This window comes from Punica granatum, chromosome 2, assembly GCF_007655135.1.
Source record: "Punica granatum isolate Tunisia-2019 chromosome 2, ASM765513v2, whole genome shotgun sequence".
Taxonomy (NCBI): Eukaryota; Viridiplantae; Streptophyta; class Magnoliopsida; order Myrtales; family Lythraceae; genus Punica; species Punica granatum.
In genome coordinates, this window is record NC_045128.1 from 17,151,182 (window position 1) to 17,169,905 (window position 18,724).

Here is an 18,724-nt window from a genome sequence, read left to right on the forward strand (position 1 = left end):
TACGAAGAGAAGAGTCGGGGACGTGACCGTGGGAGTCGCAAGACTCGGATAGATGGCTACAGGTGAGAGAACCAAGAGGTGGCAGCCGTGGCAGTCCGAAAAAAAAAACGGGTCGGCACGCGAGCTCCGAGCACGGCATGGTGTAAGATCGGTCTTGTTGGACTCCTAAGGGATGGGTCTAGACACCCGTGGGTAGTCCCGAACGTGCCAAGCCCTAAACAAGTCCGAGACAGTGAGAGAAAGTTCGGTAAAAACACGAGAAACTCGGTAAGGAAGAAAACGATGTAACGGTGGTTGTGCACGGTGGATCGGTCCTCGGATCGTGACCACCTCTTCACGGGGGAGGGTGAGGGTTGTGAGGAACCCTTCGAACATGATGGCACGACTCGCCGAAGTCGTGGGAAGAAATGGCACGTTGTTGGTGGCTCGGTGCGCGCGTGTAGCGTCCTAGGGAGCCGATTCTTCTCACGGCCAAAACAGGTTGATGGAGGCTTCAAATGAGAAATCTAAGCCCGGAAAGGGACTTAGGGGGTGGGAAATATGTGGGCTAGGAAGTTTTGTGACTTTTGGTTTAAGTCGGGTCGGGTGGTTACCGGAATACCGGGTGGTTTTCCAATGGTTTCGACCGGTTTCGGCCTTGGCAAGGGCTGGACGGAACTTGGGAGTGGGCTGGAGGTTGAGAGCTTTTTAGAGAGAGATTGGCTTGAGAGAGAGTGAGAATGAAGAAGTGATTAAAGTTAATGATGGAAGGGAACTTATAGGCTAGGCTAACGGTGTGATTAAGGGAAGTTGATCACGGTTTTGGACCCTAAGCAAGGGCTGCCGAAATTGGAGGGAAGATTAGGGAGGGGTTTGTGTCATGTTGAGTGTAGGGAAAGCAAAAGAAAGTTGATGGGAAGTGATGGAGAGGTGATAGGAGGTGATGGGTGTAAGAGCAAATTTGAATTTGTGGAGGGGAAGGCCTTGGAGCCGCCGGCCATGGGAATTAGCCACGGCTAATTGCGGCCTAGCCGAGCTTGAAGGACTGAGCCGTGGCTTGGGGTTGAGTCGCGGCTTGATGGCTTGGCTTGGCTGAGCTGTGGGTCCCATCCGATTAAGAGAAAAGCCGGGAAACGCTTGAGACTTGATTGAGCTCGCATCCGATCTCCGATGTCCAATTAATTTATAGATTTGGAATGCCTGAACGAAGAGGATTTGAATGAGCCTAGTATCGCCATGCGTCATGTGAACGAACGTTCGGGCGACTCGGCGCCTCGAGAGTCGATTTTGCCCTGTTTGGACGTTCGGAGTGGAATTGAGTGCCTCCTGTCCCCGATTGCTCTTTGTGCATCTTAACATTCATTTCAGTGACCCTTTTGCTTCGTGGGACATCGTTGGCTCGTTGTCCCCGATCGAAGACCGTTGGCCCAGGAAGACCTAGGGACTTGTGACCGAGGCTTTCTCAGTGTTCCCCGACTGTCTTGAGGTGTTCGGGGATCGCTGTGATCTCTATTTTCCGTGAATGTGCCCCAAAGATTCATCGGGAGGCGTTTGCTACCACTGAAACGTCCCTCGGGGAGCCCTGTAGAGTTTCGAATGGTCGTCTGAAGCTTGTCCCCTGACCTCGGTGGTCCCTGGGTGCCCGTAGGCCTCTTTTTTTGGGGGCCGTTTACTTGTCAGTGGAGTGGGCCCCGGGAGCCTTGTCAGAAAAGGCGTCCGTGAGAGATCGGGGTGTCCCGGCTTATGCGGTATGCCCCGGAAATGCGCCCGGACGCGTCGTTGGTCACTTTGGCATCGAGATGGATTTTTAGAGTCCCATATCGGGCACCTTTCGGTGCTTCAGTGGTTAGGTGATGAATAGTGTCGCGATGCCAGCTCCCGTTGCTCTGAGATTTGTCGTCTGTTTGCCTTTCCTGATTGCTTTTCCCTGTTTCCTCATTGGATCATGTCCCTCTTCCGCCGTTTATGACTCTGTGACCGCATGCTCGGCTCTGCCCGTCGGGTGATGAATAGTAACCTGGGCTTCGGTCGGAGGTTCTCATGTGGGAAGCCGGTGGGCCAAAATGGGGTGCTGACAATACCGTGACCAGAGGCCGTCCATCCCGGCCACCCACCCCGCCCGATAGGCGGGTAGACTACCTGCAATTTTCACCCTCCCTCCATGGCGAGGCGAGCCGTGGCCGAAGGACTAACATACCTTCCCGGGCGAAGCTAATTCCCCGTTAACCCCGTGCAACCGAGCGCTTCATTGCATAGCCGAGCAGCACACTTCTCTTCGAGCAATCAAGCGCGTCCACCAACACCACAGAGCATGGTCTTCCGCGTCGTGCGAGCATGCCTCCACCTTGCCCATGCACACGCCCTCAACGCACCCTATACATGTCCCTCGGTGAGCTCGCACGACACTTACTAGGCCAGTTCGATCTCTTGTGCCCTGCGGACAAGGTTTGCTCCTTCATTGTTTTCCTCTTCCCATTGCAGGAAATACCCAACAAAAAGGCAACTTGAACCTCAAATGACCACAATCAAGACAACAAACACTTCTCATCCAGCTTCATGAAATTTTGACACCAAGGCCTACCCTCCCTCCGCAAAGATCACAAACAACTACTCCGACATACAGAGCATCACCCAAGCAAATCAGAGTCACCTTTTTGTAGAGCTTTGCGCTATTCCCTAGCACTGGCCTTTGCTTTTGCATTTCCTGCACTTTCTTATCAAACCTGCATTTATTGCTTTCGGGCCTCGGCCCAGCATTTACTGCTTTCAAGCTTCGGCCCCGCAATTACAGTTTTCAAGCTTCGACCTCGCATTTACTGCTTTCGGGCTTCGGCACCGCATCTACTACTTTCGGGCTTCGACTCCGCATTTACTGCTTTCGAGCCTCGGCCCCACATTTACTACTTTCGGCCCCGACTCCGCATTTATTGCTTTTGGATTTTGACATCCTGCATTTACTACTTTCAGGCTTATCTTAAGTCCAAAATGGATTTGGATTCTAATCCGTCTGAACGAGTCTAATCCTTCCTCCGCAAAGGTTGCAAGTGACAACGTCACAAGCAAGGCATGACCCAGCCCATGGTTACAAGAGACACCAGCACAGTCATGCCTCTAACCAAAGAATGAGTCACACCCGCCCTCCGCTGTAGCCGCCGACTAAACACTGGGGCAACACGCGCACTCTTCTTTAAATTATCTTTCGCTTTCATTCAAATGCATTCCAGAGCAAGCTCCCAGCATGAACAAACCCTTCAATGGGGCATTAAGACGGTTCCAAAGACGCCCTATTAGTTCTATTGGGCCTGTTCGACCCGCCTGTCATCATGGGACCTGGCTCCTCGAACCTTCCCCAGGACGGCTGCGCATGCCTACTCGCAATTGGGGAAAGTACACATATGCGGCCTCCAGCCACAATCTAACCACTCTTTGGTGGTAATGACCAAATTCCTAGGAACAAATGTCATCCACACACGACACTTCATGGGTCGCGCGCTAGACAAAAAGAAATTTTTTCAGATGGGTCCACCCCATACTTCTTACCGCATGTTCCACTGCATAATCGCCTAATGCATCATCTCCTTTCTCATCATTCACAGGGATACGCTAGTGGCAAGCGAAGAGCGATGCACGGGCTCACGCTTTTCCGAGAACTCCTCTCGAGCCTCCTCTCTTATACTTTGATAGGAAAGGGGCTCAGCACAGAGGTACCCCCTACGAAGTTAAAGACAAAAGCAACTAAGCAAGCCATATGCCATCAACGCAACCATCTCAGTCGACATTAACGACACGAGATGGTCAGGGGCGACGATTGCACAAACTGCCCACCACGGGTCACATCAACGATGAAGACAGGGGCATTCGCGTTCAACGCTCACATCGAGACCACCTCGGACATCATCCACCCGCAATGAGTATTTCCAAGCAACGTACACTAGGGCATCCCCGGTTGAAGCTTGCACTAACACAATCTCAGCAAGCGACGTACACTAGGGCATTCCCAGTTGAAGTTCGCGCCAACACAACCTCGGCAAGCGATGTATACTAGGGTCTCCCTGGTTGAAGTTCGCCTCGAGGTTGCTATAGTGGATCACTTCAGCAAGCGACGTTGGAACGCTCCCGGTCATTTGCGTTAAGACTAGGCCTCTTCCACAACAAGCACCAGGACAACCTCAACCACTGATTCCCTAAGGCAATTATGCATTTTCTTTTTTTAGATGATAGGGGAAATCATTTGTAAAGTTTTCAAGGACGAAAGACACGAAGTTTGGCTTCCGAGTGCACAAGAGTCAAACTTCCAAGAACCGGGACAGTTTGGTCCTTCTCGGGTCAGTTTTTCTATCCCGGGTTTCCAGGCTGTACGGGTCGGTTTGACCTGCCACAACCCATCAGCCACCTCCATACACGACCTAAGAGTGTCTAGGAGTCGAGAGATCACAAGGAAACCCGCTGGTTTTGATCCGGCAAGAAGATTCATCCCCACTGCCCAGTTGGGTCGGATTTCCTGACCTTCCTTGCTTTTCCTTGCAGATCGGGCTGACCTGAGACCTTTTTCTCCAAACGACCACCACGGTCACCTCCAGGGGTTCCTTAGCCACCGTAGGCCACCAACCTTGAGGCCAAAAGCTATCGGAAGCCACCGTTGCACCGTTCGACCCGAGACTTGCCCAATCGGGTCTATTTATGGAATTTATGTGTTTTGTCCAATTTTGCAGGGCTATACAGGTTGACGCGAGACCCTTCGACCCAAAGGACAACCACCACCACCTAGAGGGGTCCCTTGGCTATCCAGAACTATCGTGACCCGCCGTGGAAACCGGCCGGAAATGCTTGAATCCGCTCGATCTTTCCAAGTGTCCCAGTCGGGTCGAGGAAGCTCCAATCGAGTCTGTTGTCACAATTTGGGTCTATGCAAGCCAAAACAGCCCAAATCCGACCCACCAGCTGGTCAACCCGACTTTTTACAATCCCATCCCTCATTCCGAGACTAGGTATAACCATTCCCCACTTAGAGGAACTAAGGCTTTTACATTTTTGTTGTGTTTATGGAGTTATAAGGTGTTTCAAGGTATATTCACATGCAAGATTACGTTTTTATGCACTCTTTACGTTATATCATGCATGTTTATTATCGTTGACGTGCTAGCATGTCTGAAAGTGTTTAAATCGAAGTAGGGGAGGCCGTTTAAGACCGAAACCACCAAAGAAGCTCACAATTTCTCCTCGAGAAAGGTAACCGTGAGCCTTCCTTGGTCTTTCCGGAATTAAACCAGCCTCCTTGCCCCGATTCAAGTCATTTCCCGAATTTTTATATTTTTTTCGCATCCATGAAGTCAGTATCGTTTTATCGATTCCTCAAATGACATGTTTGTGTATGTTTACATGTTTAAATGTGTTATCTAAATCACGACGATACCGACTTTGTAAAATACGTGTTATTTATCGTGTTTTACACTTGAACATGCAAGAAATGATCGGCAATGGGACGAGGAAACTTCATGAGACCAGACTTGGGCCATGGGACCTCTCGACTATCCCAAATGGGAAGAGGCCGCGATCCTCTTGGCCTTTCTCGGGTCGAAAGCGATTTCCTTTTCCTGAGTTAAGTCCGTTTCTCGGATTGTGTATAATCGCATTTTCGATATCATTGCAAATCTCGCATTAAAATAGCTTTTAAAATGTTGTTTTCTAAGCAAAATGCATGGATTCGTGTATCGGTGACTTTTTCGGGTCCATTTGGGTTCCGAGGGTATTTTGGTCATTTTGACCAAATTTTCCTCGACCTTCCTAGACTCGTCTTGGTCGCCATGTCATGAATCGTTTTCATCAAATTAAGCTTTTTGGGTATTTAGACTCCATTTAGGTGATCAATTCATGATCTGTCTGATTGTTTGTAACCCACACATTTACTGCATTCGGCAATAACTCATAAGTTATAATACCACCAACGGGTCAATCGGGACATTCACATGATCAAATCCATTTGGCATTTAATAATCTTGCATGAATTGGCCATTAACTAATAACTCGCATCGACAATTGCCAAATGACGTTAGTGCCCTTTTCAAAACTTGCCTTTTTCCAAAATCTTGAGACCCGTGGTCTGATATTGCACTAAAATTTGGGAAGAGCTCATGTCTTGACTTGAGTTTTTACTTGATTTCAGATAATTCGGGTCAGAATACAGAAAGATCTTCCTAGATCAGTTCCGGGTAGATCGACCAGCTCTTTGGTTTTTTCGAGGTTCTTACATAACCCTAGAAGACCTAGAGAATCGGTCGGCACCGGCTACAGGCCGATGTAGCCCGCATCAAGTTGTTTTCCTTTTCTGAAAACAATTTTCAAGTCAAGGGTAAAATCGTCATTTTGCAATTTAGCGACACCCCAGGGGTTAGCTTGATAGAAACACAACGGTATCAGAATAAGAATGGGCTACCTGTTCAGGTGCAAGTTTATCTAGATAACAATTTCTTATCCCACTGATGAGTTTCTGTCATCCTAGCATAGTTTCGGGTATTTAGTCTGGTATTATGGACCAAAACACAATTACCTGACTAAGCATGCATTTGACCTAAGCATACATGGGTAATAATGGGTCAAAGCATTAGGTTTTAAGCTTTTTTAGACAAATATGCATGTTCTGTAATAATCTATAAGCATTGCAGTGTCGTAATACAGAAAAATTTTAAAAGTAATCCACACATAAAGGACTTGATTACAGACATCATGTCTGTCAGGTCCTGAAAACAAAGCCGAATGCAAAATGCTTTGCACGCGTTTGCCTGTTTATTATAGGACATTTGCATATCAAAACACCCCGGTGAATAATCTGTTAACTCACGTACATTTGGCAATAACAAACACATTGTCTGTTATATGCATGTTGTTTGTTACTTTTTTGCTCATGCTTGTCCATGCTGGTCGAGCCTGACCTATAGGTCGCATTGTACTTGGGGTCCAATGCCTTAACCATCGATCATGGGGTCCAACGCCACATTCACTGAGAGCGCATTTGAATTTCAGTTTTTGGTTTTTCCATAAACTCACGGCAAGTCTGAGCAGAATAATAACCGAGCGCGAACTGACTGGGATTCAACCATTTGTAATTTGTATTTATTATTTTTATAGCACATTGTAAGGGCTTTACTTTGTAAGAATCTCGGTCGGCGAGTGCACGGTCCGAGAGTCGAACTAATCGTGCCGGTCTAATACTTGTTCGGAGGAAAGTAAACCCGTGCTTTCAAGGTTCCGGTTTGCACGGGAAATCAACCACCATGGTTTGATGAACCGTAATGAGAGGATGGTGAACCGATTCCTCGACATACGGGCCTACTTCTCTCTCGGCTTTTCAATCTGCATCGTTTAGTTCATTGAATTTTTGGTGTCAAAACGTGTAAGCCTAGAGCAGCTTAATCCACACGGTAAATAAATAAAACGGCAAGCCTAGCAAACTAGAGTTCCGAAAGGGCGTGCGGGATATAGGCCCGCACGTAACGTGAACCCCCGAACTCGGATTTTCCAGTTCCGCAACAATCAGTGCCTTAGCAAAACTTGGTGTATCATTTACCCCTAAACTCGGGCAACTGACCGGCCCTCGACCTTTGGGTCGTAAACAGGTAGTGGCGACTCATTCTCACACGTGCCCGTCACACATTCCCGAGAAGGTGGACACTCCCAAGCTGCGCAATTCAGTCGCGCGCACACGGGCCCCTACGAGAGCACATTCGGGTCCGTACATGAGGCATGAGCTGGGACGGCCCATGAAAAGTTGTCAGGTCCCTCATGGGACATGTGCAGAGACCTTGGTACCCTCGTGGTGTTTCGTGCCCTCATTTCCCTAAGTTTGTGCATAAATTGGGTTTATCTGTCATAAAACACGAAACCAGACTAATCACACACTCAACATGGCAAACACAGGGAAACGAACGGGGTGCCCCCAGGTGCTAGGTTTCAGGCAAAACACACTTTCATCATAATCTGTTAATCCCTCATTGTCACAAAATAGAAGAATTTAAAAGAAACTCACACATTCAGGCTTGACAACAGACACCATGTATGCCGAGACCTTTTTAAGCAAAGTTGAATGCTACATGCCCTTTTAGGGCAGCCCTTGGCCGATTATCACCACCCATAATTGCTTTGTTTGTCTGTTTAAGGTAGAAACGCAATTATTAAGCAACCCTAGTTCATAATTTGATAATAATGTAAACACGACAATTCACACACAACTTGTATGTGTTTATTTGCTTTCACCTTTTTTTGTCTGTTTTTATTCGTTTTTATTTGTTTTTATCTGTCTTTGTCTGTTTTGTGACGGCTCAAGCCCGAGCCCATAGGATACGATTCACACGAGGTCCAACGCCCCCACACACTGAGTGCACGCGACCCAAGTGCGGTATGGGTCTAGTCTCAAGTCACCGTTTCGACTCTAGTAGTATCCAAGCAGAGGATGACTCGGGCCGGAATGCGCGAATTGGGGTTAGACAATCACCTAGAAGCACGATCGGTCGTATGGCTATCTTGTGGACCATTCGGCCCTCCTGGGATCCGTTGGTTCAGACAGACCCGACTTCCGGCTCTCATGAGCTCGCATCGCATTAATTTCGGTTTCGGTTTTTCCAAAAGTAACGGTGAGTGTGAGTAGAATATTGGCCAAATGTGAGCCAATTAGGATCCATTTGTTGTGAATTGTATTTATTATTACTTGAGAGTACATTGTGAGGTATTTACTTATACATTTATTAATGTAACGATCCCTGTTGGCAAGCGTAGAGTCTGAGAATCGGAACCGATCATGTTAGTTTACAGGTCCCCAAAACAAGCAGGACCGCACGAGTCACGGAACTGGTCCACATAGTGAACTGGCCATCACGGTCTGGTTAGTCGAGATGCGAGGACGGTGGACCGATCCCCTGACCCGAGAATCTGCTCCTCTTTCGGTCTCTTAAGTTGAATCAATCAATTTCACGAATTTACGGTGTCAAAATGAGTGAGTTAAGCAAAACCTAATCAACGCGGTAAATAAACTAAAAAGGGCAAACCTTAGACAAACTAGAATACCGAAAGGGCGTGGGGGATATAGGCCCACACGTAATAGAACTCCCGAATTTGGAACTCCTTAAATGTTTTTCGTTGATAATTAATTTATTCTTTTTGCTAAGATTATTCAATCTAATTAAAGTAATTCAATAAAAATATTGTGTCATTTGATACTTATTTAGTTTTTCAATTTTTTATACGATTTCCGCACATAATGTGAGTCGCTTCTAGTGCATGTAATAAACTCAAATTTAAAAAAAAATAGAGAGGTAGTTACAAAATAAAGAATTCTTAAATAATAGTATAAAATAAATCGCAGTGCCACTAAGCAATTACTCTTTACATTATCTCTAATATGTCTCAAGAATTTAAGATGTCTAAGTAGATATTGCAACAGTTTGAATTGCTAAATCAATACTTAAGATTGTTCCTAGATGCGAAATCAACAATTTGAGGGCTAGTAATGTGTAAGTTTATACTAGTATTAAAGATTTATTACATATGTCTTGAAAAATTTTGAACTATTTATAAGGTCTTGAAAAGTATTCTAGTCAAAGATTGAAAAAGGTTAAAAAAACAAATGTAGATTGGTTCAAGTGGCCGGAGGTAGAGAAAATTCATATTGGGAGAGTTTTGCCTCTCATTAGACCGATCGTTGAGCTAGATTAATCGGAGTCGGTCAAGCTTTCATATACCAAAATACACAAAAAAAAGTTTAAAAAATAATAAAAACAAGGGTGACAAAAATGGCTTGTTGCAAGTTCCATCCTAGAAGAAGTAGAAAAAACTCAAATCTGTCCCTCAACGATATTTCGACAATCAGTTTAGTTCTTGATTTACCTTTTTTTTTTTGCCATCAAATTTACTTAACTTTCCCCATTCCGTTATATGAAATAGTCTTACCGTCAAATGTTGTTAGCGAAACAGTGACAAAAGACCCACGTGGAGGCTGACCTAGCACATGGAGTTTTGGATAACCAATAGTGAAGCGACACATGTAAAATAAAATAAACCTAATAAAAAAAAGAGGGAAGGAGTATGAAGGACTCATCACCAGTATCAAGTCGCCAACGAGAGAGCCTCTTCCTCCAAATGGAGGATAGGGACAAATCAGAAGGGCACCCCTCTGATTTGTCCCCTTCTCCCTCCATATTTCTCTTCGAAAGAGAGGGACAGATAAGAGGAGCTCCCCAGGGGGGGACAAATTGGAGGGCTCTTCCCTTCTCTCTCTTAGGATGAGAGGAGGGGACAGATAGGAGGAGCTCCCCTCCACCCTCTTCCCCACAGCATGCGATATCGACGGAGGCCACTGAGATCTCCAACGACCTCGCTTGCTTAGGAAGGGGCTAGTATTAGCTGGGAGCCCTACCGATGCCCCGTTCTTTTTTTCAATTTTATTTTTTCTAATTGTTATTTTAATTTGATGCCACATGTTATGCATTTATTGGCTTTCAAAATTTGTGTCGGCCATGTCAATTTTCCATCTAGTTTCGTTAATGAGGTTGAGGGCCAGATCATTTGTATAACGGAACGGGGAAAGTTTGGTCAATTTGTGGCAAAAAAAAATTAAGGACTAAAGTGATGGCCAAAATATCATTCAGCGACCAAATTGATAGTTTACTGTTAAACCAAGCTGCTCGGACGTGAGAGCAACCGGTTATTCGACTAGTTAAAAAAAATTGCTTTTCTTGATAAGTAGTAAAAGAAAATTGCAAGTCAATCGATCGATCGAATCGAATACAATAACATCTCCTCTTCTTGCTTCCTCCTCCTCCTCGGGAACCCAACTCAATCTCCCATTGCTGCCGGCCGATCATCGTGGAGACGACACTCAGGATCCTCTTATAGAACCAGGTTGGGATGTCATCAATGGAGCCGCCTCCGTTCCAAGAAGCGGCTCGCTGCGACGTCTGCAAATGCAGCGTCAACACTTTCAGACGAAGGGTAGGTCAAGCTCAACTCCGCCTTCCTATACTCACTCTAGGAATGGCAACTAAGCGATGTCAACTGGCCATTTAATCTCTTATCAATCTGATCGTGGGCATCATAGTTCGGTCGAATTGGCCATATCTTATCGATCCTTTGACAGATCGATCATTCATCGTTTCTGTCGATCCTTTGGATAATGGTGGTCACTGATCGCAAGTGTAGTCTAAAGCCAATTCGGTATATTTCTTTATATCGTATAGACAGAGCGGCATCTCTTTCTTGTTCTTGCTGTTAGCATCACTGCCGGTGCTGTGGGAGAACACTGTGTTATGAACATTTGTCCAATCAAATGGTAAAATGCGTTATATATTATTCTATGGTTTACTTGTCCAATTGAGGTGAAACTTTTGATGGGTTCCTTGTCGTCTTTTGCCTTCAATTTCAGGTTCTACCACAATTCGGCATCCACTCACCAGTAGAGTATGTGCTGATTGTTTTAACAACTCTTCGAAGTAAGTTACTTCCAAGTTCTAGTGATTGATTTCGTGTTAGTTATATTAAAATACGGATCAACATTAGCACCTAATTGATTGTGCTTGTGGTTGTTTTGGCATGTTTTATTACATGTCACAATATTTTATATACGACTGTACAATTCCATAAGCATCGAGACAGAGAGTTTGAAGTATCAAGCATAAATAACATGAGAAAGTTGGATTGAAATCATCAATGCGGTGGCTGTCTGACTGCCTATTTTCATATGCTCTGTGGAAACGGCTATCTCCAATTCTGATCAGAACAAAATTTCCCTTTTGGTATATATATCATTGCGCTCTTTCTGGATTGGTAATCTTCAAGGAAAAGGAAGATGGAAACTTTGATGGACATTTTCTTTATTGTCTTGCCATCCTTTTCTGCGGCTTCCTGTGTCATTTTGACGTTAAAGTATAGAATGGAAACCCACAGATTCGTTGTTTACAGTTCGTGATTATGTCCACCAGAACTTTTTAGTTCCCAATAAGTTGTCGTTTTTCAATGTTTTCATCCTCATTCTAGATGCCTCGAAGAATAGGTTCTTGGTCCCCCATTTCGTCCCTCTGAATGTACACCAGATCATGCTAGGGCTTATTCCTCAATTAAAATAAATGAGAATTTTGCCAATGGAGGGTCATTAAGTCTCACTACGCACTACATCTCCTTATCTGTCTTGGAAATTGTGAGTGTACGCAGTATTTACTTAGCTTTCTGCCTAGAATTCCGTATTCATGTGTTGAAGCTGTTTCATTTGGTACAATCATGATGCTGGTCTCAGAATTTTAAATTTGTCAACTAATTTCTATCAATATAATTTAGATTTGTCTAAACTTAGTTATGTAAGTGGGAACGGATGGTACTTCATCACACTTTAACACCAATATGGTTGTCTACCAGCTTTTTCTGCTGATCCTCTTGTTTTCTATTATGGTGCATGTTTATCTGCTTAGCAAGATTTCCTGGGACCCAGTTCACTTTGTAACTCTCATCATCTGTTCTTGTGACTCTTTCTCTGCTAACCTGGAGTACTAGCATCTTTATCCTTTTACCGTAACACATTATTTCAGTGTAGTGAATTGTGGTTAAATTGTGGGTAAAACTTAAAGTTGAGAGGTATGACAGATGATCATTTTCAGTAGAAAAAGTTGGTTACTAAAATTGTGATGGGAAAAGTCATTCTCGCATTTAAAATCTTCCAACTCTTAGATTATATGTGTCACAAGTCGTAACTATCTGGTGGCACAACATCATAATATAATAATTCCCTGCTATAGCTTACGTACATGTCGTGTGACTCTACTGGGTTTTAGCCTTTCACCAACAACTTTAGCGTCCTTCTGGTGGCCCTAGGCAGTCTAGATATTAAACTATCATTTCTCTTCTCTTCTTTGGATAATCATTGGAACTGATGAACCAGCCTCTGGAATTTTGCAGGGCTGTAAAACGTGTGACTCAAGCTTCAGGTGGAGAGGATCAAGTATCAGCTTCAGTTTCTAGGTTAGACATTAATGCAGATAAAGACTCCAAGGCCGAACCTCTCCCCGACCATCACCCCGTTCCAGGTGTGCCAGAATGCAAGTGCAGGATGCCTTTATGCATTTGTGAGGCTCCATCCCCTTCGACTGATGGGCTTGCTCAGCAAGTATGGTTCATGAGCTATTTAATATGTCCAGCTTTTCAGAATTATGTGATATTAAGTCTATTGATCCAAAAGGCATATTTATATTCCACAGAAAATTTTAAGCAATGCTCAGTCTGTTCCAAAGGATAGGACTTCCACATCAAACAGCAAAAGCTCGTAAGTTAGTTCTTTCTCTCTTTTCCTTTAATTAATATTTTCACAGCAAGTTGGATTAGGAATATTTGCAGTGTCATCTTCTGCATAATGAGTTACCTTTGTCAGACAATTCAAATGTATGCGATTGGTCCTTTAGACTTTGTGATGCTGTCACACAATTTTCAGATGCTATTTTCAACTTCCATTCAATGATATAAAGGTAGATAACACTGCAACCGTTTTTAGTTTGCAGACTTTGCATCCCCTGCTTTTACCCTTTCACTTACAACTCATATATGAATATTGTCAGTTTCCTGTAGGAACACTTCTAAGTTTAGATGTACGATACATAGGACATTTGCACAACCCTTTTAGGTTTGACTAACAAGCGAATAGTTTGCCGAAAAGACACCTACAAATCCCTCTTGTTAGTGTCCTGTAGGAGCACTTGTAAGTCTTACATGTCCGATGTATAGGACACTTGCACCACCTGTTTAAGTTTGACCTACAGCCAAATAGCTTGCTGAAGAGACACCTAGATGGTGAATCCTTGCAGTTTGCCGAAAGACACCAAAGTACACCAACCCACCCTTCTTGTAAAACAGCACATTCAACCACCTCCAACTGTTTAGCGTGTCAAGTTTTCTTCAGTAAATAATAGGGGTCTATATGTCTTGTTGGTAAATAAACGGGGGTGTTAATGGAACTTAAATAGGAGCTGGAAAGTATCCAATTTTAAAAACAATTTGTCGAAGTCATCAGCAAACATAGAATTGGCGGAATTTGCCTGGTGATCTGTATAATTTCATTTATGAGGTACCATTTGTATAGATTGTTGCAGAATAATCGGTTACAAGATATCTTTTTAATTCTATAGCATCATATAGAGCATTTAATCTAATATGATTGTTAGGCGGTGACTGATAATTACCCTTATGACCATGCAATTGTATTTAAAGTCTGGGTATTGAGTTGGGAACTCGGCCAACTTTAATTTTCTTTAACAAAAGGCGCTTCTACCAAAAATTGTACTTCACTTCTCACTTGCATGTTAAGGCTGCACCTGCTGCCTATTGAGGTTAGGAACTTGCATTTGTGCCTTGGATGGCCTTAAGGAGGATGTGATCCTCTGTAGTTATTACTGAAGATAAAACCATGATTGCCATTTTCAGCAACATGGCTTTCACACCAGTCCACGATAACACATAAATTGGTCTATCGATTAGAACTCTGGGGCTATCTGGGGATCCTTCAAGGTCCATAAGGTTATGATGTCAATGTCCAAATTGTTGGGTGCTCTCTTGGTGAGGGGCAATGATTGCATTGGAAGTGTCTATTGAGTGCAATAATTAGTTGAACAACTGGCAAGAGCTATGTTGTTACAATCTCTTACTAAAGATGATCCCTCACGTACTAGCAATCTGATTGCCGAGACTACTATATTTGGTTAGCTCCATTCGGTATTATCTAATAATTTTTTGCTCAATAAGAAAGCTGGGTTCTTTGCTGAGGGAGAATAAAATTTTCTTGATTTCTTGGATAGGTTTTTTCTTCCTTGGGTTATTCTTGCATCATTAGGTGTCTTAGTGGTGTATTCCTGTTCGTTATTGTTCTATTGCAGCAGGAGTCTTTTTAACCCTGGTAATTTGCTTAATGAATTTGTCATACCCTCAAGATTCTCTCAATTATAATCTTCCTCCAGTCCTGGTTCCTTTCTTAAGGGAGCATTTATGCCCTTGGAGCTCTTCCTAGTTCCTAGCAAATTCAATGAGATAAAGCTACTTTGTTTTATTTCCATGAATCTCTCTGTTTGTTTTTTTCAGCATGAGAATAACCTATCATATGCATGAAGCCTGATAAAATGATACATTTAAAGATCCTCATTTGGTGGGTCTGCTGCCACTTAAAAGTTGTGCGCTTGATGTTTTAACTGCGATAATTTTGACTTCATTCCTCCCTTCAATTCTTCGTTGATGTTATAAAATTTAAGTCTTAAATTTGTCGGTTTGGGCACCTTGACATGCATATTCTGGTCCTTTGTCTAACTAATTATGTCCGTTACTCTGGTGAACATATTCAAATGATTAGCTTGTGCAAAAACTGCAGGTCTGTTTTCAATGTTCAAGAAGTCCATGTTAATTCAGAGAAACCTAAAATGGAGTATGCAGCCAATGGGGAGGTATTTTCTCTTCCCTGGAAATTACTTATACTTACCAACTTATCTCTGGAAAGTACTTGTACTTCCGACTTAACTGGGGCATTTCAGTCGCTCAATTTATTTGTTTTGATTTGCATTTAATGATCGTTTTCAGGGTTTAAGAGGCAATAAAAAATGATGATGGAGCTGTTGTAATAAAGCTTCTTAGGGAGGTATTAAATCTGAAACTTCTGTTGCAAAGCCTTGTCTTTCTCTAATCCTGCTTGGAGCTTCCATTGCCAACTTCAAATTGGACTTAAAGACATTTTCGTGCGGGCAGAGTGTTGACGCAAATTATCGAGATAGACAAGGGATGTCTTTGCTTCATCTGATACCACACCGATATCCTACATCCCTGCAACTGAAGATGGAAGATAACAACCAACCCATCCTCCCTGAGAAGGTCACTCCACCCGCTCTGGCTTATTCCCAACCGCCCACAACATATGCACCATCACTACCGACTCCTGTGGGTATACACCCAGCATATTCGCGTGCGCTATCAGTCTACCTCCAGCCACCGGCTTCCTCAAGCGCACCCTTGGCACACTTAGGGACATCACCGCCCTATGCACCACCTCCACCGGCACCGGCGGCTCAAGCCCCTCCATGCTCCGACGACGCCATGCGCATCGCAGCGCTTGAAGGCATAGTCAACAAACTAGCCGCTGACATAGTTGAACTCATGGCCTTGCTCAGGGGCTCGAGCCGTACCTTCTCGAGCTCCGCCCCGCCACTGGCACACGGTCAACGGTTGACCCGTCCCTTTGGGTCCCGCCAACCCATGTGCCGGAGAGCGATGTTGTGCCCATTCCCGCACCTACGCACTTCCCAGCGCTCGGTCCTCCTTCAATGTACGTGCAGACGGTTAAATCGATCAGTGCTCCCTTTTCGTCATCAATCCTTCCGGCGATCATCCCTCCTCCGTTGATGACGATACCGGCGATAGACCCGGCTATGTTCGCGCCGCCCCCGATATCAATGCTAGCTCCGGGCCTCATCTATACCACCCCCATGTTGACGATCTTTCCGGTACAAGGCACACACGCTCTTGCTCCTATCACTGAACCATTCCCCTTTCCGACTTCACAACTCCAAATAAGCCTCTCCCACCAAACTCTACCAATCCTAAATATTTCCTACTACAACCTGAGCTCACATACCACAGCGGCCCTCGAAGCTCCACCGACATATACTCCCCCTGTCGTGGAGACTGAGCAGGAGCGCCTGATGAAAAGGATGGAAAAGTTGATGAGGGCCATCAAGGAAAGTGACTCTCGGTATGATATGAGTCACTTGGACCTGAGGCTTTTTCCAGACATGAAACTACCTCCAAAGATTAAAATCCTAGACTTCGACAAATATGACGGGACCACGGATTCGAGGCCACATCTGCAAAGCTACTAGAATCGGATGATGCAGTATTGGGGGTATGAGCAATTCATGATTCAGACTTTCCAAGCGAGTCTTGAAGGGGCGGCGCTCAACTGGTTCTCATCTCTCAAGGCCACGGACGTCCCTACCTAGGAAGAGCTCGTCACAAAATTTATCTCCCAGTACAGCTACAACATAGACGTGGCCTGGTCCTAACTCAAGCTAAGTGTCATGGAGATGCGAGAGGGACAGTCTTTCGAGGACTATGCCAACCATTGGCGTGCCGAGGCAGCCAAGCACCATCCTTCGATTGACGAAACCATGCAAATTCAAATCTTCCACGGGACCCTCAAAAGTGGGTACTACTTGCACCTCTTGGGGCACATGTCTTCCTTTTTTGACATGATAAAGATCGGCAAGAATGTCATCCTCGGGATCAAACTGGGAAGGATTGACCACCCGGTTAAGAAGGAAGATCCCAGGAAGACGACCGTTGATGCCACATCCTCTTACAACAGGAAAGGCAAAGACGCTATCGTCAATGCCGTAAACTCAAGATACCCCGGCCACCAACAATACGCGGTCAACATCTCGCCGCCTAATCCGCCGTCGTACCACCATGCCCCACAACAACAATATCTGGCTCAACCGGTTTATTATTCGACTTCACAAGCCTACTCACCTCTCCAGGCACCACAACCATATGGCCAACACTATGCCTCCGCCTTCATAGTGCAATCCAATAGGTCTTCGGTTTCGAGAACTCCTCAGCCGGCCCAGTCAAGCCTCCAAATGTCCAAGACAACCCCTATCCCGACCATGGGTCGAGCTCAAGCGTGGCGATCGACATCTACACTCGAGGCAAGGACAAGGTCAAGGAGGAAGAGTTGGCCTCCTCATAAGGATATCTATGTGCATATAATGTTCCCCGCGTGTAGACAAAGCTATAAGCCACACGACGGAAGATAGATCTTTTGTTGTAGCGCAAGTATCGATTTTAATGAAATCCCTCCGTATATTTTTGGAACTCTTGCGTCTATACTTTCTTTTTCTTTACTTATTCTCATCATTTTTGCATTCTCAAACGAATCACTTTCGTTGTTAGGTTCCACTCAAATCCAATCAACTAGTACGGTGATTCGAGATCGCCCGAGCCGCATTTTGGAATGGACCTAGCCCGCCCACCGCTGTGGTCACTAACCTGCCGTTAGAGCAACACGCATCATACAAACACACTCTGTCCTGAACTCTGTCTATATCTTTATTTTCAATGCGTTCTCAAATGGGCTCCCGAATAGAACAAACTCTTCAAAAAGGGCGCTATGATAGATGGAAGAATTGAGGGATCGATTAGAGTCAGAAACATTATAATGGAAATATACTCTAATACTCTAATAATACTCGTTCATCGTTATTTCTCTACAAATTTATAGTGACAAAATTTGCATATGAGTATTAAAATAATACTCTACTCTATTTTTGTAACATGTGAATTGTTTTAGTTAATTAATGTATAAATAGTTAAAGATACAATCATTTTAAAACTTTTTTTAGAGGATATAATAAGAAATCAAAAGAATGGACAAAAGCATAAAATAATTAAATTTGCTGGGTAAATCTAAAAATGAAGAAAGAAAAGGTTAGAATGGAGAAGGAAAAAGAAAGAAGGGGACACGTGTCTAGTGTAGCTTAATTCTACGGAAACAACAGTTTTACTAATATTAAAGATGTAAGGGTAATTGTTGTGTAATTTGTCGAAATGAAGAGTTTTTCCATTTCGGTAAGCTTATCCCTATAATTCCTAAAACGTCAAGAAATGAAGAATATCTAGCCAAAAAAAAAAAAGAAGCAATAACTCTCCTTAAAGAATGTTCTATAAATGTGAAAAGCAATAACTT

At 44.2% G+C, this 18,724-nt stretch overlaps 1 protein-coding gene across 4 annotated transcripts; it reads left to right on the top strand.

Annotated features, from left to right (window-relative positions):
* The first annotated feature begins 10,648 nt into the window (after positions 1 to 10,648).
* LOC116196452 lies at positions 10,649 to 17,865 on the top strand. 4 transcript variants are annotated; one of them, XR_004154827.1, is made up of 7 exons: positions 10,649 to 10,959; positions 11,205 to 11,456; positions 12,913 to 13,120; positions 13,212 to 13,276; positions 15,362 to 15,434; positions 15,568 to 15,625; positions 15,733 to 17,865. XR_004154827.1 is itself a non-coding variant. In XM_031526179.1 (7 exons), exons 1-6 carry the CDS (start codon positions 10,932 to 10,934, stop codon positions 15,589 to 15,591), a joined length of 465 nt encoding a protein of 154 aa, XP_031382039.1. In that variant the 5' UTR covers positions 10,667 to 10,931; the 3' UTR covers positions 15,592 to 15,625; positions 15,733 to 17,865. The 4 variants fall into 4 exon arrangements, 2 of the variants coding, with proteins under 2 accessions (XP_031382040.1, XP_031382039.1); XR_004154828.1 differs by having other exon boundaries at positions 10,659 to 10,959; positions 11,390 to 11,456; positions 12,913 to 13,079; XM_031526179.1 differs by having other exon boundaries at positions 10,667 to 10,959; positions 11,390 to 11,456.
* The last annotated feature ends 859 nt before the right edge of the window (positions 17,866 to 18,724 follow it).